The following is a 19,951-nucleotide window of genomic DNA, read 5'->3' on the forward strand; positions in this document are numbered from 1 at the left end:
AAGTGGTCAGTTTGTGGAGGGTGGTGGCTATAATTTAACCAGTAACACTTGAAGTGGTTGCAAAGAGGATAGAGCTGGGCTGGTCTTAGTGGGGGCAGGTGACAGAAGGAGCAATGGGCTCAGGTTGCAGCAAGGGAAGGTTGGATATTAGGAAAAAACTTTCTCACTAGGAGGGTGGTGAAGCACTGGAACAGGTCACCCAGAGCGGTGGTGCAGTCTTCATCCTTGGAAGTGTTTAAGCCCCGGGTAGACAAAGCCCTGGCTGGGATGATGTAGTCAAGGCTGGTCCTGCTTTGAGCAGGGGGTTGGACTAGATGTGAGCTCCCGAGGTCCCTTCAACCCTCATTTTCTATGAAAAGCTTTAATGATAAAAATGTTCGGCCAGTCATGTTAATGCATCCCTTCCCTTAATTTCAAGGAGCATGATGGCTTAAAAAAAGCATTGCATCCCTGCCATGGTCTGTGCATCATCCGTGGGGAGGTGTCGGGAGAACGTTTCCCCCTCTTAGTCCAGTGGAAATGTGATGCACCTGGCTAACTTGTTCTCCTTGCTGCAGAAAGGACCACCGCTCTGCTCTGCACACCAGCAGGTGCATGACTCGGAGAGGGGTGTGATTTCTGCAGGACTGATTTTAAGGCGTATGATGTTTTTTTGCTGCTTGGGAAAATACCAGGCTGAGAAGAGGGTGGCTGGGACCCTGTTCTGCGCAAAATCAGGCGATGCCCCAGCCGCGGCTGGTTCCTGTACAGGAAGAGAAGAGACTTCTGTTGCACAGCGGTGTCCTTTTGTAAGACTTCAGCTATGTCAAGGAGGTAGGTGGCATCCACATTTTCAATTAGCACAGTTACCAGCCTGAAAGGGGCATGCATAGAGGCCAGTGCAGTCTGTGTGGTGGTGTCTCACCTTGCATCCGCGTGGTGATGAGTTTTTTTTTTTTTTTTCTGCTGCTTTGCAAACCAGGACATCTTGACCAGAATGTCTCTCTTTGGGGGCGGGGTGTACACCAGACTGACCAACATGAGCAGGAATTAGAAATCCTGCTCTGGCTGATGCATCCTATAGCACTAGCTTATTACGGATCATAAAACATGCCCTTGGTACATGTCAGGATCTTCTCTTGCAGGGTTTTTGACCCGGCCAAAAAAAATCCCTTTTAGGTCCATTTTAAAATTCAAGATATAAATGCAGAGGGGAAAAAATGGGAAAAGAGGTTGTGTGGTTGGTACCTTGAGGCTGACTTGGCCTCACCTGATGTTGTAAGGAGAAGGCTTGAGTTGGGATGTCTTTGCCTTGTCTTGGTTTGCCTGTCCTGACAGCAGTTTCTCAGTTGAATAGGATCTTCCAAGCCCAAAAAGGAGATGGTATTAAATTCCTGTCCACCTCCAAGAACGTTAAAAGGTTTCTCGAGTCTGGAGTGAGAAGGGTCGAGTATACTCGCTCCTGAGCTTCATGACATGGTTGTTCTCATCTCCCCGCCACCCTTGATGCACCAATATTAGTTGTGTCCTGAATGAGGAAGGTTGGAGCAGGGGGTAGCTCTGAGCAGCACTAAAGAGACGCACTCAATCTCCATGCCCAGCCTCATGAGGACTGATTAAATGGGGGATGGATGGAGGTAATGGGTTGCCACGTTGCCTGGCTGATCATTTAAGGCACAATTGGTGAATCCTGATGCGCTGACATCTTGGTCCTTATGTCCAGTGCGTGGGAGAGGAGAAAGATGCCTTCCCCCTTTTCCTCCTGAGATGCAGTCCTGGTCCTGAATACTAAAAGCCATGTTGATGACCCAGCTGGATGGAGAGCTGTTCACAAGGAGCTTTGCTTCCCATCTCTGCTGCTGGCAGCTACTTAAGTTAATCATTTGTAGTCAACCATATAACCCATCCTTGGAGTCCTTGCCCGGTGTCAGTGCAGGGACTGCTAGATGTGTTGCTAAAAATCATCCTTGCAGACACCTGCCTATAAAGGAGCTGTGAACCCCAAAATGCCATGGGGGAGGGGGGGAAGGTGTAGGTAGTTGTCCAATGCTTTGCACATTGTACTTGTACAAGAGAAGATCATGGCATATTGCTGTGGCCATTAGAGGCATTTGCCATAAAAAAGGGGTACTTGAAAATAGAGGGTATCTGTTTTTTAAGTGAGAGTGGGAAACGGGTCCTTTTTTGGTGTCTTGGCTGTCAAAAGCAGCTGCCTTCTGTAACAGAAATCGGATTTACTGCTTTTGTAGTCCCGTGAGCTCCTTGAAGGGGAGAAGAGGCTGAATTCAGCGTCTTCCGAGTTGTTGGTATATTCCAGCCCATTACCGTGGTGCAAACGCAGCCGGGGAAGTGCAAGTTGTTCTGTGCTCATGGAGCTGGGTTTGCAAGTGGCATCTTTCTTGTTGGCTCATGCTCGAGGGAGAGGAAAATCACAGGGTCACACACAGCTTCTAGATGGTGTTTGCATGGCTGGTTGTTGAGGAAGAAAAAGTGCCGGCTAAGTACGTTCCTGAATTCATTTGGAGATCATTCGCTGGCGGTACACCGGTGCCATTTTTCACTGTTTTTCAGAATAAAATTGGCAGGGTTTCACCCAGGGGATTTCTATGAGAACTGCAGCAGGATTCATGTTCAGAGCAGTTGCTTAAAGGAGTTTTCTCTTGCATGGCATTCACCATATATGCTGGCCAGGGTTTTCAATGGGGCTGCTGTGGGATTTTAACCCCCTGTGAGCTGGTGGCTTGCATGGTGGCATGGTCCCCCATCCAGATGCGTGTGGTCTACAACTGTCCTGAGCTGCCACTGGTGCATCTTCCGTTTCCCAGCCTGGCAGAGGCCGGTTGATGCCGTGGGAAGGGCTGGCCAACTGGTAGATCAAGGCGTCGCCATCGCCTCCATCAGCTTTTTCCACTGGCGGCACCAACACGATTCCACCTTTTGAGAGATTGTCTGCCCCTAAAGCATCGTTAGAGAAGCTGTTGTCTGACTCGCCACTGACTCACCTGCCGCGGCATGAGCTAATGTCTGACCTGTCCCAGTCGGTGCAAAGTATGTCGGCACGCAGCTCCGCAATATAACAGGACTGCTTTATTGCCGGCCTGGCGTCGTTGGCCACAACAGCGAAAAAAAACCTGGTGGCTACTGCCTCCCTTCGGTCACCTCGGTCGAAGTTTAGCAGGACTCATCCTTGCACATCTTGAAGAACCAGATAGGGGGTTGGGTTTTTTTGCTTGCACAGCTGTAATGTGAAGAGTTAATAGAAAGGGGGAAAAAATGAAATAACCTTTGAGTTTTGGCTGCAGGCGAAGTAGGTGAAATGATGTGTTTTGGAGATGAATGTTCCTGCAGAAGGCAAGATGCGGCTTGCCGGAGAACATCTGCAACCAATCTGTTCTGGAGGAGATGGGGCCAAGACTTGTTTGTATCTCGATACCTGTTCAAACATGTTGTCGCGCAGCAAAAAAATGTCTGAATACACATAGGAGGGGAGGCAGGGAGCGGGAGACATCACGCTCGGCGTTTACTCAAGAGCTTTGATTTCTTCATCAAGACCTCTGTGCCCGTTAATAATTTGATTAGCATTTTTCAGTGCAATGTGCAGAATCTGGTGCGAGTTGTGAGGGTTTTTTTGGGTTTTTTGATGCTCATCTAGGTACTGGAAAATAGCTGGATGGGGTTTTTTTTGGATAAAAGCAAATGTCTCGCTAGTTAAGAGGAGCTATCCACCAGTCGTGCTGGGGGGGACGACCGTGACTATAGGTGACGGGAGTCGGGATATGTGGCTTTTATTAGCTAACTTGGCTGCTGACTTGCTGTATACCTGGGGCCAAGTCACCGAAGCTTTGCCACATGACATCGTACTCAAATGCACATTCTCATTTGTCCCCTAACCTTGTTCCTATTAGGTCTGTAAGGAGTGAATATAGACCACGTGCTCAGGAACTGCCCTTGGAAAGGCTCATTTATCCATTTTTTAACAGCATGCTTGGGATTTCTCTTCCTTCGTGCCTGTAGCACAGAACAGTTCTCCAAATCAGTAGCATCTGCGGTGGCCGGTCTGCAATGCACCTTTTAAAATACCAACCTCCTTATTTTGGAACAAAATAGGCCCATAAAACCCGCATGCCAGGGTGTGCCTATTTCTCACGTATAATTACCGTGATGGTGCATGTTGATCAAGAAACGGCAGAGATGTGTACAATTATCTGACTTGAGGGCTAGTCCCGAATTGGAGCAGGATGGTTTGTGGGGTCTTTGGTCGATGGCAGAGTGCCCCCGTTGTTGGTCTGGGTGTGTGCGTGCAAAGCCCAGGGTCAGGTCTCTTCGGGCTGGAAGCTGAGATTCGATGTCGGGATGTGGAGGGGTGCAAGCTCAGCTGCTCTCTGCAAAGACCCTAATGCCTGGAGCAAGGATAGGCATATAGAGGGCAGAGCCCTCGTCCCTTGGCATCAGGGCCATGCGGTCGTGCTTTTGTTGCATTAGTAACCATACCTGGCTGCATGCGTTACCCAAGCTCCTGGCGATATTTAGCCACGTACATTCATCTCTGTTGGGGAAAAAAAACACAAAACCCCCTCTCCCTTGGGCTCCAAGGAGGTTTGTTTTCTTGCAAGTCTTCTCCATGGGGACTGTGGTTTCCCAAGCCTTGCCCCTACAGGTCACCCTGGGCTGGGAGAGGCTCTGGGTGCATTTCCCAGCACGCCTCTACCTTGCAGTCCTGCTCCTCCTCCTCCCACACCCTGCTTCTCTAAAGCCCCCGGGGCCCTGCCGGGCTGTGCTGTTGCTCAAGGCGCTGTCTCTGGTGCAACCTCTTTGCACGGGGCTGCCAGAAGTGCGGGCCTTCCTGTTTGCTTTGGAGCCTCTCTCACGAAGACGAGCGCGGGGCGGCCAGAGCACGGGCACCTGAGTGGCCCCCATGGCTCACAGGACTTGCCGGCTTGCTTCTCACCTTGCTTTTTTCCCTCCCGTCCTTGGGCTCCTCCACCTGCCAACACTGCCTGCTGCAGCCTCTGCCTTCCACCCCCCAAAGACATCATTTAATTGCCCCTTTAAGCCGTGGCTGGCACTGTGAAATGGTGCTTTTTATTCCCCCTCTTTTTTTTTTTTTTTTTTTTTGCATGGGGCTTCCTGTAAAAGCACCCTGCGTAGCAGGCACGTGGGGAAGCTGCTCCCATGCAGCATGAGAGCACAGCTTTTTGGCTGCTTGAGTGGCGAAAGCCCTACCTGCAGAAATTGGAAGCTCCAAGCAGAAAATGAGCTTAGGCTGATTGAAGAGTTCAGGAGCATTTTTTATTTTATTTTTTTTGGCTAAGTAAAGGATTAAAGATGCAGGGATTTGGAGCAGGCTGTCGGGGTGCCCCGGCAGAGAGCCTTGGAGGGGTGAATCTGACTGCAGAGTAAATGCATTGCATCTAAACAAAAGGGTGATGGCTTCCATTTGGATCAGTGATTCTCAACCTTGATAGACTCGAGGCTCTTTTTTTGACTACAGAAGAGTCCTAGAGCAATTCTTCTGTTGCACAGATCTCACCAGGGCAGGATGTTCCTGACCCTCTGGATTCCCACGTGCAACCTCCACGTGTGTCTGGTGGGCTGTGGTTGCACGCAGAAACATGCCACAACACCCTCGAAGGGATCTCGAGGCATCCCAGGGTGTCACGGAGCCCAGGATGAGATTCACTGGCCTAAATGGCTCTGCTGATGCTGGCCAGCTGCCATGCTAGGACTTCATTTGCCCCCCCGTGTCTGGCTGCTCTTGATTGTCCTCTGCCTTTGGTTTTTTGTTTTAACCTGTAGGGTCTTCAGGGCAGGAGCCCGCTGTGCTGCCAGGGTAGAAATCGGGACAAGGTTATTGTGTACTGTAAGCAAGGCCACACTTATGTCCCTGTGAATCCTGGCACGCGGTTGTCGGTGCAAAACTGCATTTCGGATCCTGCCTGGCTCCAAGGCGCTGCCCTGCGTCAAGTTGGAGGATCGCTGCGGATGGAGGGGAGCAGTCCTATGCCAAGCCCCAGTTGACGTTTGGCCGAACCGAATAACGAGCGAACCCATAAAATAGGGAGGACAAGTTATCAGATGAGACCCTCGGAGAATGCAAAGGCATTTGCTGCGTGAATTGTCATCTGCTGCTTGTGTGCCGCCTTTGTTCTCCAGCAGCAGGGCGATGCTTGCTGCTTTCTAGTCTAGATAGTAGCCCATCAAACCTGCCGCTGCCTGGATTTGAGCACCCGATGGGGTGTTGTCAATAATGACACGTGCTACCATGCAAGCTCTGGATGCGGTAGTAGGGTGCTTTGATCCTATGCATCGGGGCAGAAGCCGGAGTGCATGCAGGGGCAAGGAACCGTGGTGTCCCCCCCCCCCCCCCCCCCGGTCCTTGCAGTACGGCGCGACGGGATGTCCAGAGCTGACGGAGGCTGTACGCCGTCCTCCTCGTCTGCGGCGCACGCCGGAGGCGGGAGGCTGGAAAACATGAGCCGGTCGTTTGCTCCGGTGTTGCAACTGCAAGTCTTGTTTGTTCACCTGCGTTCGCCTCTGGGTCTCCCGTTGCCAAAAAATTTTTTAAAAAACGATGTTGACGATTGGACAGGAGCGCCGACAGCCCCAAAATGAAATGAAAGGCTGCGGGGAGGTGATAACCATCCCCAATTACAGCGCAGCTCACTTAATTGGGAAGTGGTTAATTGAGAAATCTGATTAACTGGGCTGTTCCCCAGGGAACTGCTCCCCCCAACATGATTCAGTGGCAACAAGTGCTGGTTTTGCGGGAAAGTGCTGCTGCTTTGAATGGACCAGGCCGTCCAATTTCTGTATGTCCTGGTTTTTCCGGGAGAGCGGCCCCCGCCCTTTGCTAGCCCCCAGGTAGTGATATCAAGCCAGCTCTGTGCTGCCGGCAGCATCTTCCTTAGCTCTCCCCATCGGCCTGAAGAAGTGCACATGTCGAAGCCACGTCTCGAGGGCCACGTGTTGCAACAAGATGGAGAGGGTTTGCTCTGCAGGGGCAGAGGACGTGCTCATCTCTCGGGACGGGCGCAAGGCTCATATTCCCAGTTGTGCCTGTTTGTAGAAGAAACCAGGTTTGAAGCACTGACACCAGAAAGGTCCTGTGTGACCTGCAAGGCCAACTGCAGTATCGGTTTGCCCAGTGTCTGGCAGGTCGCTCTTGGTGCCCTTGGTTTTGGTAGGTCGGTGGCCTGGCGAAGCATCTTCTCTTGGCACGTGGAGGCAAGATGCATGGAGTGGATCTGATTAGCTCAGCCCAACAAGCCCAACTTTGGGGGCTCGTTGGGCTGAGCTAATTAGACTAATTGATATTACTTTGTCCGTAGACTAAGTGCCCGGTAGCTTTGAGGACAGGCCCCTGCATCACTGCCAACACCTGTAGCATCAGTAGGGTTGCTTCACACGCATGTCTGCTTGTACAACCGGAGGCCTTACATTTCACTCCTTTGTGGTCCTCCGTTTAGCTTGCGTTGCAGGCTTGTCTTGGCCTCTCCTCCTCTTGGCAGTCCTGGCTGAAGCGCCGTTAAGCGTCTCCAGCTAATTGCAAAGTTCGTTCCCATGCCGCCTCTCGCTTTGCACAAAGCCCTTCCTCGCCTAATTTGTTCGCTGTCTTGTTGTAAAACAGCCCTTGCGAAGGGCGAGGAGGTGCTTTGATCTGCAAATTGTAGGGTTGCAGTGGCATGGCGTAGGGTTGCCGGTGGGCGTCACGTGTTGAAGGCCAGCATGTGGAAATTGGAGGCCTGGGGCTGACGGTGAGAGGAGAGGAGGATGCAGGAAATGTGCTGCTTCCGAGGGGGCCGGCAAGGGTCGGAGGGCGTCTGCCCAGCAGCACAGATGGGCATTGAAATTGTTGAGATCATGAATATGGATCTGGGCAAACCCAAGGTATGTCTACCCTATCTTCTTCACCTGTGCCAGGAAGGACAAGGCACCCATGCTTAAAGAGGGGCATGAGATGCAGGACCTTCCTCAGTCAAGTCCCAGCTCTGAAAATGGGTTTCCTGAAAAACCACGTCAGGGAGAGCTAAGTCAAGGGCAGTGTTTATCTCGGTATCGGTGGCTGAAGAGTTGGAGAAATCCTAGACAAAAGTTGGCAGATATTGGTGGCCGTGCATCTCTACGTCCTGGTCCTGTTTGTCCCTCAAAGTCATAGAAATACGTTATACAAAGCACTTAAATGTGGGCTCTGTAGGTAAATGAAGTGAGAAATCCAGCGGCACAGATCGGCCTGGCCAGGGCAGCAAGCAGGCAGAGCTGGATGCGTCCAGTGTCGGTGGCATGTGTGTTCATCAAGGGAAGGGTCTCTCCTTCCCTTCCCAAGCGAGTCCTGACAGCGAGCAAGAAGTAACATGGCCCTTCTCCGAAGCCCTCTCCTGTGGCTGTTATAACCCAAGACGTGCTCCAGTTAAGCAGGTCCAGAATTGGTGCCGTAACCCGGGCATCCTGACGCTCCAGCTGGATGCATCCTGGGTAGGGAAGCGCGGCAGGGTTTGTGGCCGTGCGATTGGCAGTGGCTCGCAAGGAGGAAGAGAATTTGCATAGGTGCAACTCTGGAAAAGGGACATAACACGAGCAGGAAACGAAGCTCCTGGAAGAGACGTGCTGGTACGTGTCAGTGGTTTGAAATGTAACCGGACCCAACGCCGCTGTCTCCCTGAACGTTGACAGCCAAAGCACAAAATCCGTGGGGCAAGAGGGGTCTTGCCCCTTGTCTGGCAGGAACAAAAGAGGTGAGGAGGACAACTTCCCCCCCTCCCCCCAGCAAGCTCCAGGGCCATAAATCTGTTCTCGATTTTGAAGATCCATGCAGCTTGCGTGTGCAGGACTCCCTTTCTGGAAGACGAGCGAAGGAACAGGGTGTGCGCGCTGCCAGGGAAACAGAATTGGGGAGACATGATGCTACTTGTAAGGTATGCACGAGACAAGACCAGAGGCGCCGCGGCGCTTGATTGCTGTCGAGAGCTCAGTTTGAACTTGCCTCTTCCCCCGTGGCCTGCAGCATTTATGTAGAAACTGGGAATGCTGCTGCCTGCTCCAAAGCTTTTCCTTGATGGGTCCTGCCCACATCTCCGTTTTCTTCGGGGGGGGGAGAACATGTGAAGTAAACAGGAAAATTACTCACCTTAATGGTGCATTTTACTGGCACTGCTGCAGCTGCTTTGAAAGCCTGGCGGATTTAATTTCTTTCTTCTTCTGTGTGTGTGATTCATGCTCTGGTTTATTAGAGCGCCGAGCCGGAGACGGATCTGCCCTTTCTATGGAAAGGGGGATAAAGGAAGTCAAGGCGGAGGAGAAGGCCTGCATCCTCTTCCCTTCCTGCAGCTTGACTAGGAGCAATGGGCCCTTGGCATGTTGCAGAGCAGACCGTCGATGTAAGAGCATGGCAATGGGTCGTCTTTGAGATCTGTTCCTGGGAGGTTTTGCAGCCCAGCCCCGACCCCCTACCAGGGAATGGCACTTAGCTGGTCGTCATAGTAGGTTGTTGCCCTTTAATGATGCACCTCCTAGAAGGCAACACGCTGCTCACCTTTGTCAGCGTGTGGCATTGAGCGGTGGGCATCTTGATCCTGCCCTTGTTGCCATCTTCCTGCTGTGCATGTGCTTGGCATTAAAAGCTTGCAGAGGGAGATTTTTATATCGTCCTCTGCCTTTACGGAGCCCCTCAGAGGCAGTGTGTGCTCCCCCAGCTCAGAGCAGTGATAGTCGGGCCGTGCATCCTTCGGCTCGTCCGTCTGGCTCAGGTGCCTGTCTGCTTCAGTGCAGCCCTTTGCAGAAGCCCTTGACTTCGTGCAAAACTTCCTGGTACCCGAGTTGAATGAGGAGGGGTGCTGGGGTGGACGCATGGGATCATCTAAGGGTTTCCAGCGTGCTTTGAGAGAGTCAGTGGATCCTTTATATTTATCACTGAGGAGAGAGAGGAGCTGAACATTGACACACAAGCTGATGGGCGCCGGATTCAGGTTATGAACCAAATGAGTCCAGATGGGGCTAGCTTTCCTGTGAAGGGTCCCGGAGGATGTCAGTGTGGGCATGACTGATTCTATCGAGCCGTGTGTCTCAAGGGGCACGGCTTCTTGAGCACTTACTAGATTCAAAGCACCTCTTGAGAGACTCAAGACCCCCCCTTGGAAAATGCCAGCTCCATCCCTGCTCGAGTCTGCTGCTTTCTGGCCTGTTGGCAGGGAAGCTATTGGAGCATTTTAGCATTCCCCTGGGGTCTTCGTGAAAGCAAGAAGGCATCTGGTGCATTGCCATTTTAGACGGCCCGTTGTCTCCTCCGTCGTGAGCGCCCTTCGTGTTAGCCCATTCGTCCTGGCTGTGGGCGAGGGGGTCTCCGGGCTGCTAGTCCCTGTGGCTCCAAGGGCACGTGCATGAGGATGCTAGAGCGAGCATCCCGTCGGCTCCATCTCAGCCCTGCCTGGTCCCTGGTCCTCTGCTCTTTCCACTACATCTTTTGCTTACTGCAGAGCTGCATAGAGCTGTTGCTGCAAACCCAGTGCTTGAATTGGCCTGGCAGAGCGGGCTATGCAGTGGTTGCAGATGTACAACAATCCAGATGTTTTGGTGCCTGCTAGACCGCGCTTGTGGTTGTGGGATGAAGCCACTGTCTCCTGGCGATGGTTTTCAGGCAGGCAGAAGGAGGTAGAGTTTTGCTCTGTGGTGGTGGGCTCCAGACCCTGAGGTCCGGTGGACCTGGGAGCCTCGCCAGCTCATGCCCTGACTGTCCCACAACCATCACCTGGTGACCGAGGATGCCGTAGCGAGCACAGAAATGCTCAGTGGGTGAAGAGACTAGCTGCCGCTCTTTGCTCCTAGCATGCAAGAGTGCTTCATTGCTTTGGGTTTTCACTTGCAGAATTTATCGGCATGGTTTCAGAGCTGTTTTTTGCACCTTTTAAACATCATGCTCAGAAGTTTGGTCTCAGGTGACTTGGCATTCCCTCCGGCTGGTGGAGTACGTAGATCGCCTGGCAAGATGGAGCGTGCAAGGTCAGCTCCACATGAAATAGCACAAAAATAACAGGAAGCAAACTGTCCTCTGCAGCTGAGCCTCAGAAAGATGGTCCAAAATGATTGATTCTCTTCCTCTCTTGGCTGGAATCAGGATGTGGCAGAAGGAGGCTTGAAATTGGGCTTTTGCGGGCCCTGCAGCTAGCAGGGGTTTCACCTTTTGCAGATGCTGGTGTTCCCTCCTCCTGCGAAGCAATAGGTTCATCCGCTGCAGAGAACAGGCAGACTGGTCTGTGGATAGATGTCTTGCCTAGGGTATTGCCCAGTCCACCGTTCTCCGGCACCGCTGGAATGAGACGCCGTCCCAGATGGGAATTGAACATAGACTTTCCGAAGGCAATGCCTCAATCCTGCCAGTAACGTCGTGCTTAATTCTAAGCCCCTTGATGGTCTCGTTAACTTCAAAGGAACGACTCGTAGGCTTAAAGTCAGGCACGTGTTTAAGTATTTGCCAGATTTGAGCCCAGGTGACTTGTCTGTAGCTTTACTAAATCATTTCTAATATAATAACCCAAATCCCCCAGGGTTGCATAGCTGGTCACAAGACTGTAGAAGTCGCTAGCTGATCTCTCTCTCAGTGCAGCTACACTAATTATTATTTCTTTAAGTTGAAATTCTCTTATTTGCAACAATACCACCCAGTTGTTGGGAATATTTGAAGCAATGAAGGATCTATGGGGGTGGGGGGATTGCCAGGGGCTGGAGGGGGTATAACATAAGCTCTTGAAGAAACCCTGCCCTTCATGTCTGCCCCAAAAAAGTGCATCTTGGTCTGATGTTTGATGTAATTTTTATTATATTGGATTGAACTCTACACTCACAAAGTTGATGCCTCTGCTCCATTTCAGAGACATTCTGGCGTGCCGTTAGAGCTTGGATAGCTTTGTTTTTTCCTTATTTTCCAAAGAATGAGTCCTTATGACTTCTTTATTTTGAGTAACCAGGGCAGTGGAGTGATCAAAGTATTTGAAGGCATGTAGGAAGGATAAAATCATAGAAATTGAGGGCTGGAAGGGACCACAGCAGCTCATCTAGTCCAACCCCTGCTCAAAGCAGGACCAGCCGCAACTACATCATCCCGGCCAGGGCTTTGTCTGCCCGGGTCTTCAACACTTCCAAGAATGGAGACTGCACCACCTCTCCAGATAACCTGTTCCAGGGCTTTATTATCCTCCTCTTGAGAGAGTTTTCCTAATATCCAACCTCAACTTCCCTTGCTGCAACCTGAGCCCATTGCTCCTTTTGTCATCTGCCCCCACTGAGACCAGTCCAGCTGCATCCCCTTTGCAGCCCCCCGGCAGGGAGGTGACGGCTGCTATTCAGTCCCCCTCGGTCTTCTCTTCTGCAGACTCAGTCAGCCCAGTTCCCTCGGCCTCTCCTCACCAGTCCTGTCCCCCAGCCCCACAACCATTTTCACTGCCCTCCACTGGACTCTCTCCCACGTGTCCACAGCCTTTCTGTAGTGGGGCCCACCACTGGACACAGGACTCCAGATGTGGCCTCCCCAGTGCTGAATAGAGGGGAAGAATCGCTGCCTTCAACCTGCCGGCACCGCTCCTGCTGTCATTCAGCAGTTGACCACGTAAGCATGTTTGAGTTGCTGTAGCACATGAAAGCCCAGACATGGGCCCTTGTAAGCTGAGTGCTTTGTTTCAGAGATCGAAATGGCCCTCACCTCACTTCCGCCAACTTAATGCACGAGAGTCAACAGATCGGTGCAGAGAGATGGGGGGGAAACCAGGGAATTGGGGCAGCGTGGGTTAGCAAAGTAGGCAACCTGGCCTGCACTGCATAGCTGTATCGAAGAAAGCCCCTCTCAGTGAAAGACATGCTGTCCCACCTAGCTGAGCATGCAGCTTCTTAAATAAAGTGCATTACATTAACATCGTAGAAGTGGGGCAGACGTGTCGTATAACATGTGCCCAGGAGCTGTCCTGACACCAAAGGGTTGGGCGGTGTTGGAAACCAGGCAGCTGTTCAGCAACATCTGGATGTGCTCGGCCTGGCCCAGCGGTGTTGCATCAAGCTGGCCTATTCAAGGGTGTCCACATCAGGAGCTGGGGATCTGCTACTATACCTGATGTGCTAGCCATGTGATTAAAAGAGCTGTAATTGTAATTTCGCACAGAGGAGGGTTGTCTGGGAGCCTGACAGCTACGTGTTTCGAGGGAGGGGAGGAGGAGAGACACTCAGTTCCGATTTCAGTGGAGATTGTCCGTCTCCCGGAGCCTCCTTTGCAAATCTTCCCCTGAATGCACCCTTTGTAACGGAGATTTGCCTGTTGTCAGTGCAGTTGCGCCAGTGAGCTGAACCGGCTAGAAGGGGCGGCTGGCTAAAGTGCACGAATTGGGCAGGGGGATGACTAGGGCTAGACGGACAGCTGGGCTGATGAGAGAGGGGCTGTTAAGTGAGAGATCAGGGGGAGGAAATGAGGCTTGGTATTTGCTTGCGGGGGAGTAGGCTGGGTGCATCTCTGCGCTGAAGCAGCGCCGTCGGGGTGACAGTCAAACGGGATTTGCCTGCACGTTGCTGCCAGCTCAGGTTTCCCTTCCCTTGCTTCACAAACGTGGTCCCTTTTCCTTCAGTGCACGGTCCTCTTTGTTCCCAGGGGCACGCTGGGGACGGGTCCCGTGGCTGTACGCTCGGTAGAGCCAAAGCCCCGTTTGTGGCTCCTGTTTTGACCCAGCAAGATCTCCAAAATAACCTGGAGAGGCTTCAGCCCTTGCGCCTGGGCACAGCTGTGCTGATCTCCGCTGGCTTTTTGCCCTTTGATTTCCCTGGAGAGATCCTTGAGCAGATCGAAGGCTGCAAGACGTACAGAGCTGAGCTAAGAGATGCCTCTGTTCATAGCTGAAGGCCAGCATGGACCGTTGTCATCTGGTGTAAGAGAGGCCAGCCTGTAGCATGCATATGCAAGGGAGCAGAAAGCTGAGCAGCAGATCATGCAGAGAGCACGGGGTAGAGAGCTGAGCAGCAGATAGGGCAGGGAATAGACAGCTGAGCAGCGGATCAGGCAGAGGAAGGGGATGGGAGTGGCACTTAGAGAAGGGCATAGGGCTCATTTGTGCCCTGTCTGCCAAAAAGGTTGCCCTGGGGGTCTTGCCTCGAGCCTGGATCCCGCAATAGCCCCGGCGCACATTTTTCGGAAAGGCCTGTTCTGCTGCAGAGCGGATCTTTCTTTCCCCCCTGCCATGCTGCCTTGAGAAGGCAAATGTTGAATCCATAACTTTTCTCATTCCCTGCACTGTATAAAGCGGCAGATGCAAGGATGTTTCTGGATGGTTGTTTTCAAAGGAAGAATCGATTTAAATAAAAAATGGTGCATTGAGGCAGTGGCCCTGTATTTGGTGAGGCAGTGGGCACTTAAGCTGTATAGGAAAGCCACCGTCCTTCTTTTCAGCTTCAGTTCAGTGAGAACCCCACTCCCCTTTGCAAGCTTTCCCATGTGAAACAGCCTTTCCGCTTCATAGCATTGGACACTGGAGCACCTAAAAGTTTCTAGATACTTTCCAAAACCAGAAGAAGATGGAATCTGTACCCCAGAGAGACTTCAGTGTGAAGAGAGAGACGAAGGGTAGAGGAAATTTTAATGCAATATAAAATCACAGAAAATAAGGATGGGAAGGGACCTCAGGAGGTCACATCTCATCCACCCCCTGCTCCAAGCAGGACAAGCCCCAGCTACATCATCCCAGCCAAGGCTTTGCAAGTAGAACATTCAGGCTGAAGTTAGGTTGTTTATATGAAGTTTTTAATTTAAAAATATATATATTTAATATATATTTATTAGGTCAAGAATTCAACTGAGTATACATATATAAAAAAATCAAAATCCCCCAGCAACCTTTAGATTTTGTATGCATGTGTTAATATAGCAATGCCCATCCTGATGGAAGGAGCTGGGAAATGTTCCCATCAGTCCCAACGTGCTTTGGGAGCTCTGCCCTGAAACGTGGGAAGAGTTTTGTGTGGCGTCACATTGAATTCGGATACAGTTCAGTTTCCATGGGCCATGCCTTCTTTTTTTCATTGAACGGCTGCAAAATATCCCTGTTTTCAAGCCATGCCCCCATTCTTTTCAGGCTTCTGGTGGAGTTTAGCTGAATTCCCCAAACTGAAATAACCTCAGATGTGAGCCCATGTGTGCAAGGGCTTCATAGTGCAGCAGGAGGGTACAAAATGGTATTGCTAAGTCTTTTGACTCCATGCTTTCAGGGTTTGGGGCACAGCTAGGTGTGAAAGCACTGCTAGCACAGACGTGCTCCAGTCAAGATTGTCCAGCTCATTGGCAGCGCAGAGTTTAAATCTGTATGTAGGCACCGTCTGTTGGTGATGGGGGTTTTGCACTAACAAGTCCTCAAGAGCTTTTCTCTGCTGCAGGTTTTTGGAAATCTTCTTATTTGTATGCTGGCGTTGCCTTCAGCCTGCCCCTTGATTAGTCCCTGTATTCAGACTAGCTTCACTGCTACTCTCTATGGCGTCAGGGTGGCACGTGTTAGGGAACAGCACGTGGAGCAGGCAGCATGGGTGTGGGGATGGGACTATATGGACCACAGCAAACCTGCACATTCAGGGGGGCAGCGGTACCTCTGCCGGCGTGCTAGATTGGCACGCGGGCCGGGGGAGACGCTTAGTAAATGCATTTTGTGCATGTGTGGTCTAGACCCCCGAGTAGCACCTGAGCTTTCTGTCTGTGTTGGCTCCGGGCACCGGTTTTGCTTGAATTGATTTGTTAGGGTGAGAGGGGAGGACCGGAGAGGATTCGGTGGGGGCAAAGGGGTTGCAGCAGGGCCAGGTGTTCTTCCTCTAACATGTGAAAGCAGCACGTTCTCCTCACAGGGTTTCCATTAAGGTGGGTAAATAGAGGCACATGCTGACACGTACAGGCCGTCTCCGAAAATAAGTATGCGTCCTTTAGGAATGGTCATCGAGGATGATTCTTGCTTCCTTGGAGAACTGCAAGCTGAACCTACCATGCATCTTCCTGTAGGTGCTTATTGGACACCCAGGGTGACGGCCGGAGTGGTGCGTGGATGCACGCGTACACGCGGCTTTTTGAGATGCCTTGTATTAGCCAGTTGCGTGGAGCAATGCAGCCGCTTGCATCAGCCTTTAGGGAGAGGTTATCCTGGTCCTGCCAAATGAATACAAGTCATAGAAAGCAACAAAGGGTAGAGGAAATCTTAATGCAATATAAAATTAGACAATGAGGGTTGGGAGGGAGCTCAGGAGGTCACATCTAATCCAACCCCCTGCTCCAAGCAGGACCAGCCCCGACTCCATCATCCCAGCCGAGGCTTTGCTTGCCCAGGGCTTCAAAACCTCCAAGGACAGAGACTGCACCGCCTCTCTGGGTAACCTGCTCCAGTCGACGTTCAGCTGAACCTTGCAGTGACCCAAGTGCCTTGCCCTCCCTGTATCTAACCCTCTGGGTTGGCTTTCCCCTGCCCCCAGCCCCAGCCCAGCCCGCTGCCTTTCAGATCTCATCGGGGACAGACGATGCTCCCACCTCCTTGCTTTTACTTCTGTTTTTCCAGTCGCCTCTCGTGAGGTGAAATGCAATTAGCCAGACATCCCGGCAGCAGACAGAGAAATGGGGAAAGGGTGAGCTGATCCCTTAGAAAGGAGGTGGGGGTGGAAAGAAACACCCAGCCCATCTGACTCCGTTCTTCTGAATTCTTGCCCGGAGGCTATATTTCTCCACTCCTCCCCATCCCCGTTTACCTAAGCAGGCTGGGCTATTTTTTTTTTCTTTTTTCTTTTTTTTTTTTTTCCTTCTCATTAAAGTTTCCAAGGTGCAGCAGCTGCCGCCGGAGTCCGGTCCGGCGTTAGGAGCCTTGTGCGCTGTCGCGCCCCGAGGGAACAAAGAATCACTGTGACACATTCCTCGCTGCTCCTTCTTGCGGTTTGCAGTGTAAACGCTCCCCATCCCCATCCTGTGCGTCCCCCACCACCCCCGGCTTCCTCCCCCCCCGCGGTCGGAGGCAGGCTGGATGCGAGGCCCACCTGCCTGATGTCAACATGGGTGTGGGCGCGGCGGAGGAAGAATGCGCCGCTCCCAGCCCCGCTCAGGTAATTAATCCCCGCGACTGACAGGTGGCAACAGGCGGCCTTTGGCTGCGGCTCTCGGAGAAAAGCCCTCGGAGGGAGGATTTTAATGGCTCGTCAGCGCAATCCGTGTGCGTCTGGCAAGCGGCCGTCTGCACGCGGGGCGCAGGGGGGCGAGGGGCGAGTGCGCTCCGGCAAGGGAAGGTCCCCCCTGCCGGCTGGGCGCGTGCCAGGTTTGCATCGCGGCCCGGCGGAGGCTGTGCGACAGGGGTGCAGCTCCCTGGGTTTCTAGGGCATGGAGAGGGGCAGGAAAACTGAGGTCCTAGGGTTGGGGACTGGATGCTGGGCCTCAGTTTCTCTCTTTGGGGAAGAACAGGGGTGACGCGCCCCCTCCTCGCAGGGGTGCTCTCCGGATAACGAGCCGACCTGCTGTTGCTCTGTGCGCGGCAGGCGCTCGGACAAGCCATGACCAGGAGGGAGAAGAGAGAGTGCGGCTTTATCCCAAACCTGCCTGGCAGGAGGATGGATATGCAGGGTGCCCTCACGCGCATCCCCCAGGCGTGGCCTGGCCCTGAGGGGACGAGGAGACCTCCTCCAGGAGTTACTGCCCCGGGGCCCCTCCGCGAGAGGCTTCAGCGAGGACCCCGTGGAGCTCTTGAGGCCCTGCAGTAATGCTGAACCATCTTCAGCCCTCCCCATCTGGGCTTTGGGGCTGATCCACTGCAGTGCTGTGCGTCAGTCCTCATAGGAAGCCCGGAGGGCAGTTTTGCTCGCTCACGCCCTGTGCAATTTGCACGAGCTCTCGAGCGTGGCCAGCAGAGGCTCTAAGCACTCGCTGTCCTGTGGAACCGGCCGGCCTGCGGGCTCTTCTGGGTGGACGGGGTTTCCTTCCCTCTCCACGCTCTCTCCTCCAAGCCATCTGAAGTTGAGTTTTTCTGAAGCAGCCTGTGTGCTGCTTCGGCCGGCGCGTGCAGTCCCGTTAGCTCTGCTCGTGGACACCCGCAGTTATGAGCTGAGCGTATGACCGGCGGAAGCAGCCCCCTGAATTGACTGCAGCCCCTGGAGCAAGTATGAAAACACAATACTTTAGTTAAGCCAGTGGTTCTCAGCCTTTTTAGGCCTTGCTTAAACTCCAGATCCCCAGCGGAAAATGCCGGCTCTTGGTTTTCACTCGTTTTTTGACTACAGAGGAACAGCGAAGCAATTCTGCCGCTGCAAAGACCGTAACCGTGCAGAACGGCTTTCACACTCTGGGTTCGTATTTGAAGGCTCTGGGTTTATCTTGTGAATCATGCTTGCACACCTAAGGGTGCATCCAAGTGCACCCCATCCATCTAACATTTTTTTTTAACCAGGGTGTCATGGGATCACGGCCCTAGGCCCTGGCAAACCAGAGCCCGTGTCCACACTGGTGATGGGATTTTCTATTCCTGAAGCACTTTCGGTGGCAGTTGGACAGTGAAGAAATAGCTGCTAACCAGTCGTTGTGAAACTGCAGCCTAAATTCAGGCTAGTTGGGATTGACTTGAACCAGCAAGTGAGCAGCTGTGGGTGGGGAGGTATTTCATCGTGTCTTAATCTGAGCAGAAAAGACTGGAAGAAATGGCCCTGCATTTGCAAGCTCATATCTGAGATGGCCTTTTTTTGGTCATAAGCATCTGGCCTTTACAACACACGTCACTGGCTTCGGGGCGAAAGCCTGGTGGGCCGAAGTGCCTTGACTGTTTTGCGGGCAAGGATGAGATTACAGGGAGGTTTCCTAAGTAGTGTTTTGGGGGATTTTGTTGCATCACGGTTAGTTGTTCAGTGGAAAACCCACATGACTTGCATTGCACAAGAGAGGCAGTTCCTTCCAGGAGACTGACTGACTGACTCTCTCTCTCTTTTTCTTTTCTTTAGCTGAAAATGCTTCATTTGAGAGTTGAAAGTTGTTTTTTCCCCCCCTTTTAAACCTTTTGTTGACACACCTTCGGGAGAAGGGGGCTTGTTGAGAAATCAGACAGGTGTCGGCTGATGTTGGCTGGCATGTGCACGCATTGCGATACCGAATTACCCGCCAAGATGCCAAGAGTGTGTAATATAGGATGTCTGCTCAGGCAGGTGGTAAGGGTAGGGCCGGAGTCGCTGGAATGCTTTTTTTTCTTTCTTTCTTCTTTCTTTCCCTTTAAAACATATTATTAGTCAAAGAGCTGAATTTACTGTTGTTGTGAGCAATCCCTTGCAGTCTGCTGATTGGGACATGACAGATAGTGCTTGAACCCCCCAGAGAAAAGGCTGAGCAAAGATGATTTTTTTTTTTTAATTTCCCCTCCCTGTCTTAGCTGAGAACGTATGGCTGGGCTGCCTTCCTGGTGCTTTTATATTAAATAACCTTGTGTTCCCGAAGCCTAATCGAAATTCTCTCCATGTTCGGGATTAGCTCCCCGGGCTGTGGTGTTGGGGCAGCTTTTGTTCCTGCTAATGGATAATAGCAGTTGTCTTGTTGCAAAATGACAGGCCCATTTATTGAGTCAAGCTAATTTTCAACCTTCTCCTCCTGAGCGGTTTAATTTCCGTGCTCTGTGTGCAATACGGGGCGAGAGCACAATACCGAGCAGCCCGCGACGCAGCAAAACTAGTCTCGAGAAGCCAGGGGTAAACCCAGATTATTGACGCTGTATAAAATATCTGATCCAAATGGACCAGACGTGCCAGGATTCTCCCTTTTTCTTTTTACCGTGATATTGCATGGCAAACCTTATTCCCATCGCTCCTTGGATAACCTGTAATCTGGTCATTTGTGGATCGGCTCCGAGTTCCCACTGGAAAGTTCATCTCTCTGTGCCCACAGCTGGAAAAACCAGAGCCTCGTTGCAGCATGGCAGTGCTTCTTCATTGGTGAAGCAGGTCTTAGCCATTGCTTTGGGCAACT

At 52.1% G+C, this 19,951-nt stretch overlaps 1 protein-coding gene across 5 annotated transcripts in view; it reads left to right on the top strand.

Moving 5' to 3' along the window:
* Positions 1-19,951, top strand: part of TP63 (tumor protein p63) — a 122,381-nt gene that overhangs the window by 73,952 nt on the left and 28,478 nt on the right. The window contains exon 1 of one of the 5 annotated variants that reach the window (XM_090051431.1): positions 16,999-17,064. The exons of the other annotated variants lie outside the window; for them this stretch is intronic. Coding sequence (XP_089907557.1) covers positions 17,014-17,064 — 51 coding nt within the window. The 5' untranslated portion in view covers positions 16,999-17,013. Of the gene's footprint in view, positions 1-16,998; positions 17,065-19,951 lie in introns of those variants that run through there. 5 annotated transcript variants of the gene reach the window in all.

The sequence above is a fragment of the Crocodylus siamensis genome, chromosome 6 (genome assembly GCF_052110815.1).
Source record: "Crocodylus siamensis isolate JL-2025a chromosome 6, ASM5211081v1, whole genome shotgun sequence".
Lineage (NCBI taxonomy): Eukaryota > Metazoa > Chordata > Crocodylia > Crocodylidae > Crocodylus > Crocodylus siamensis.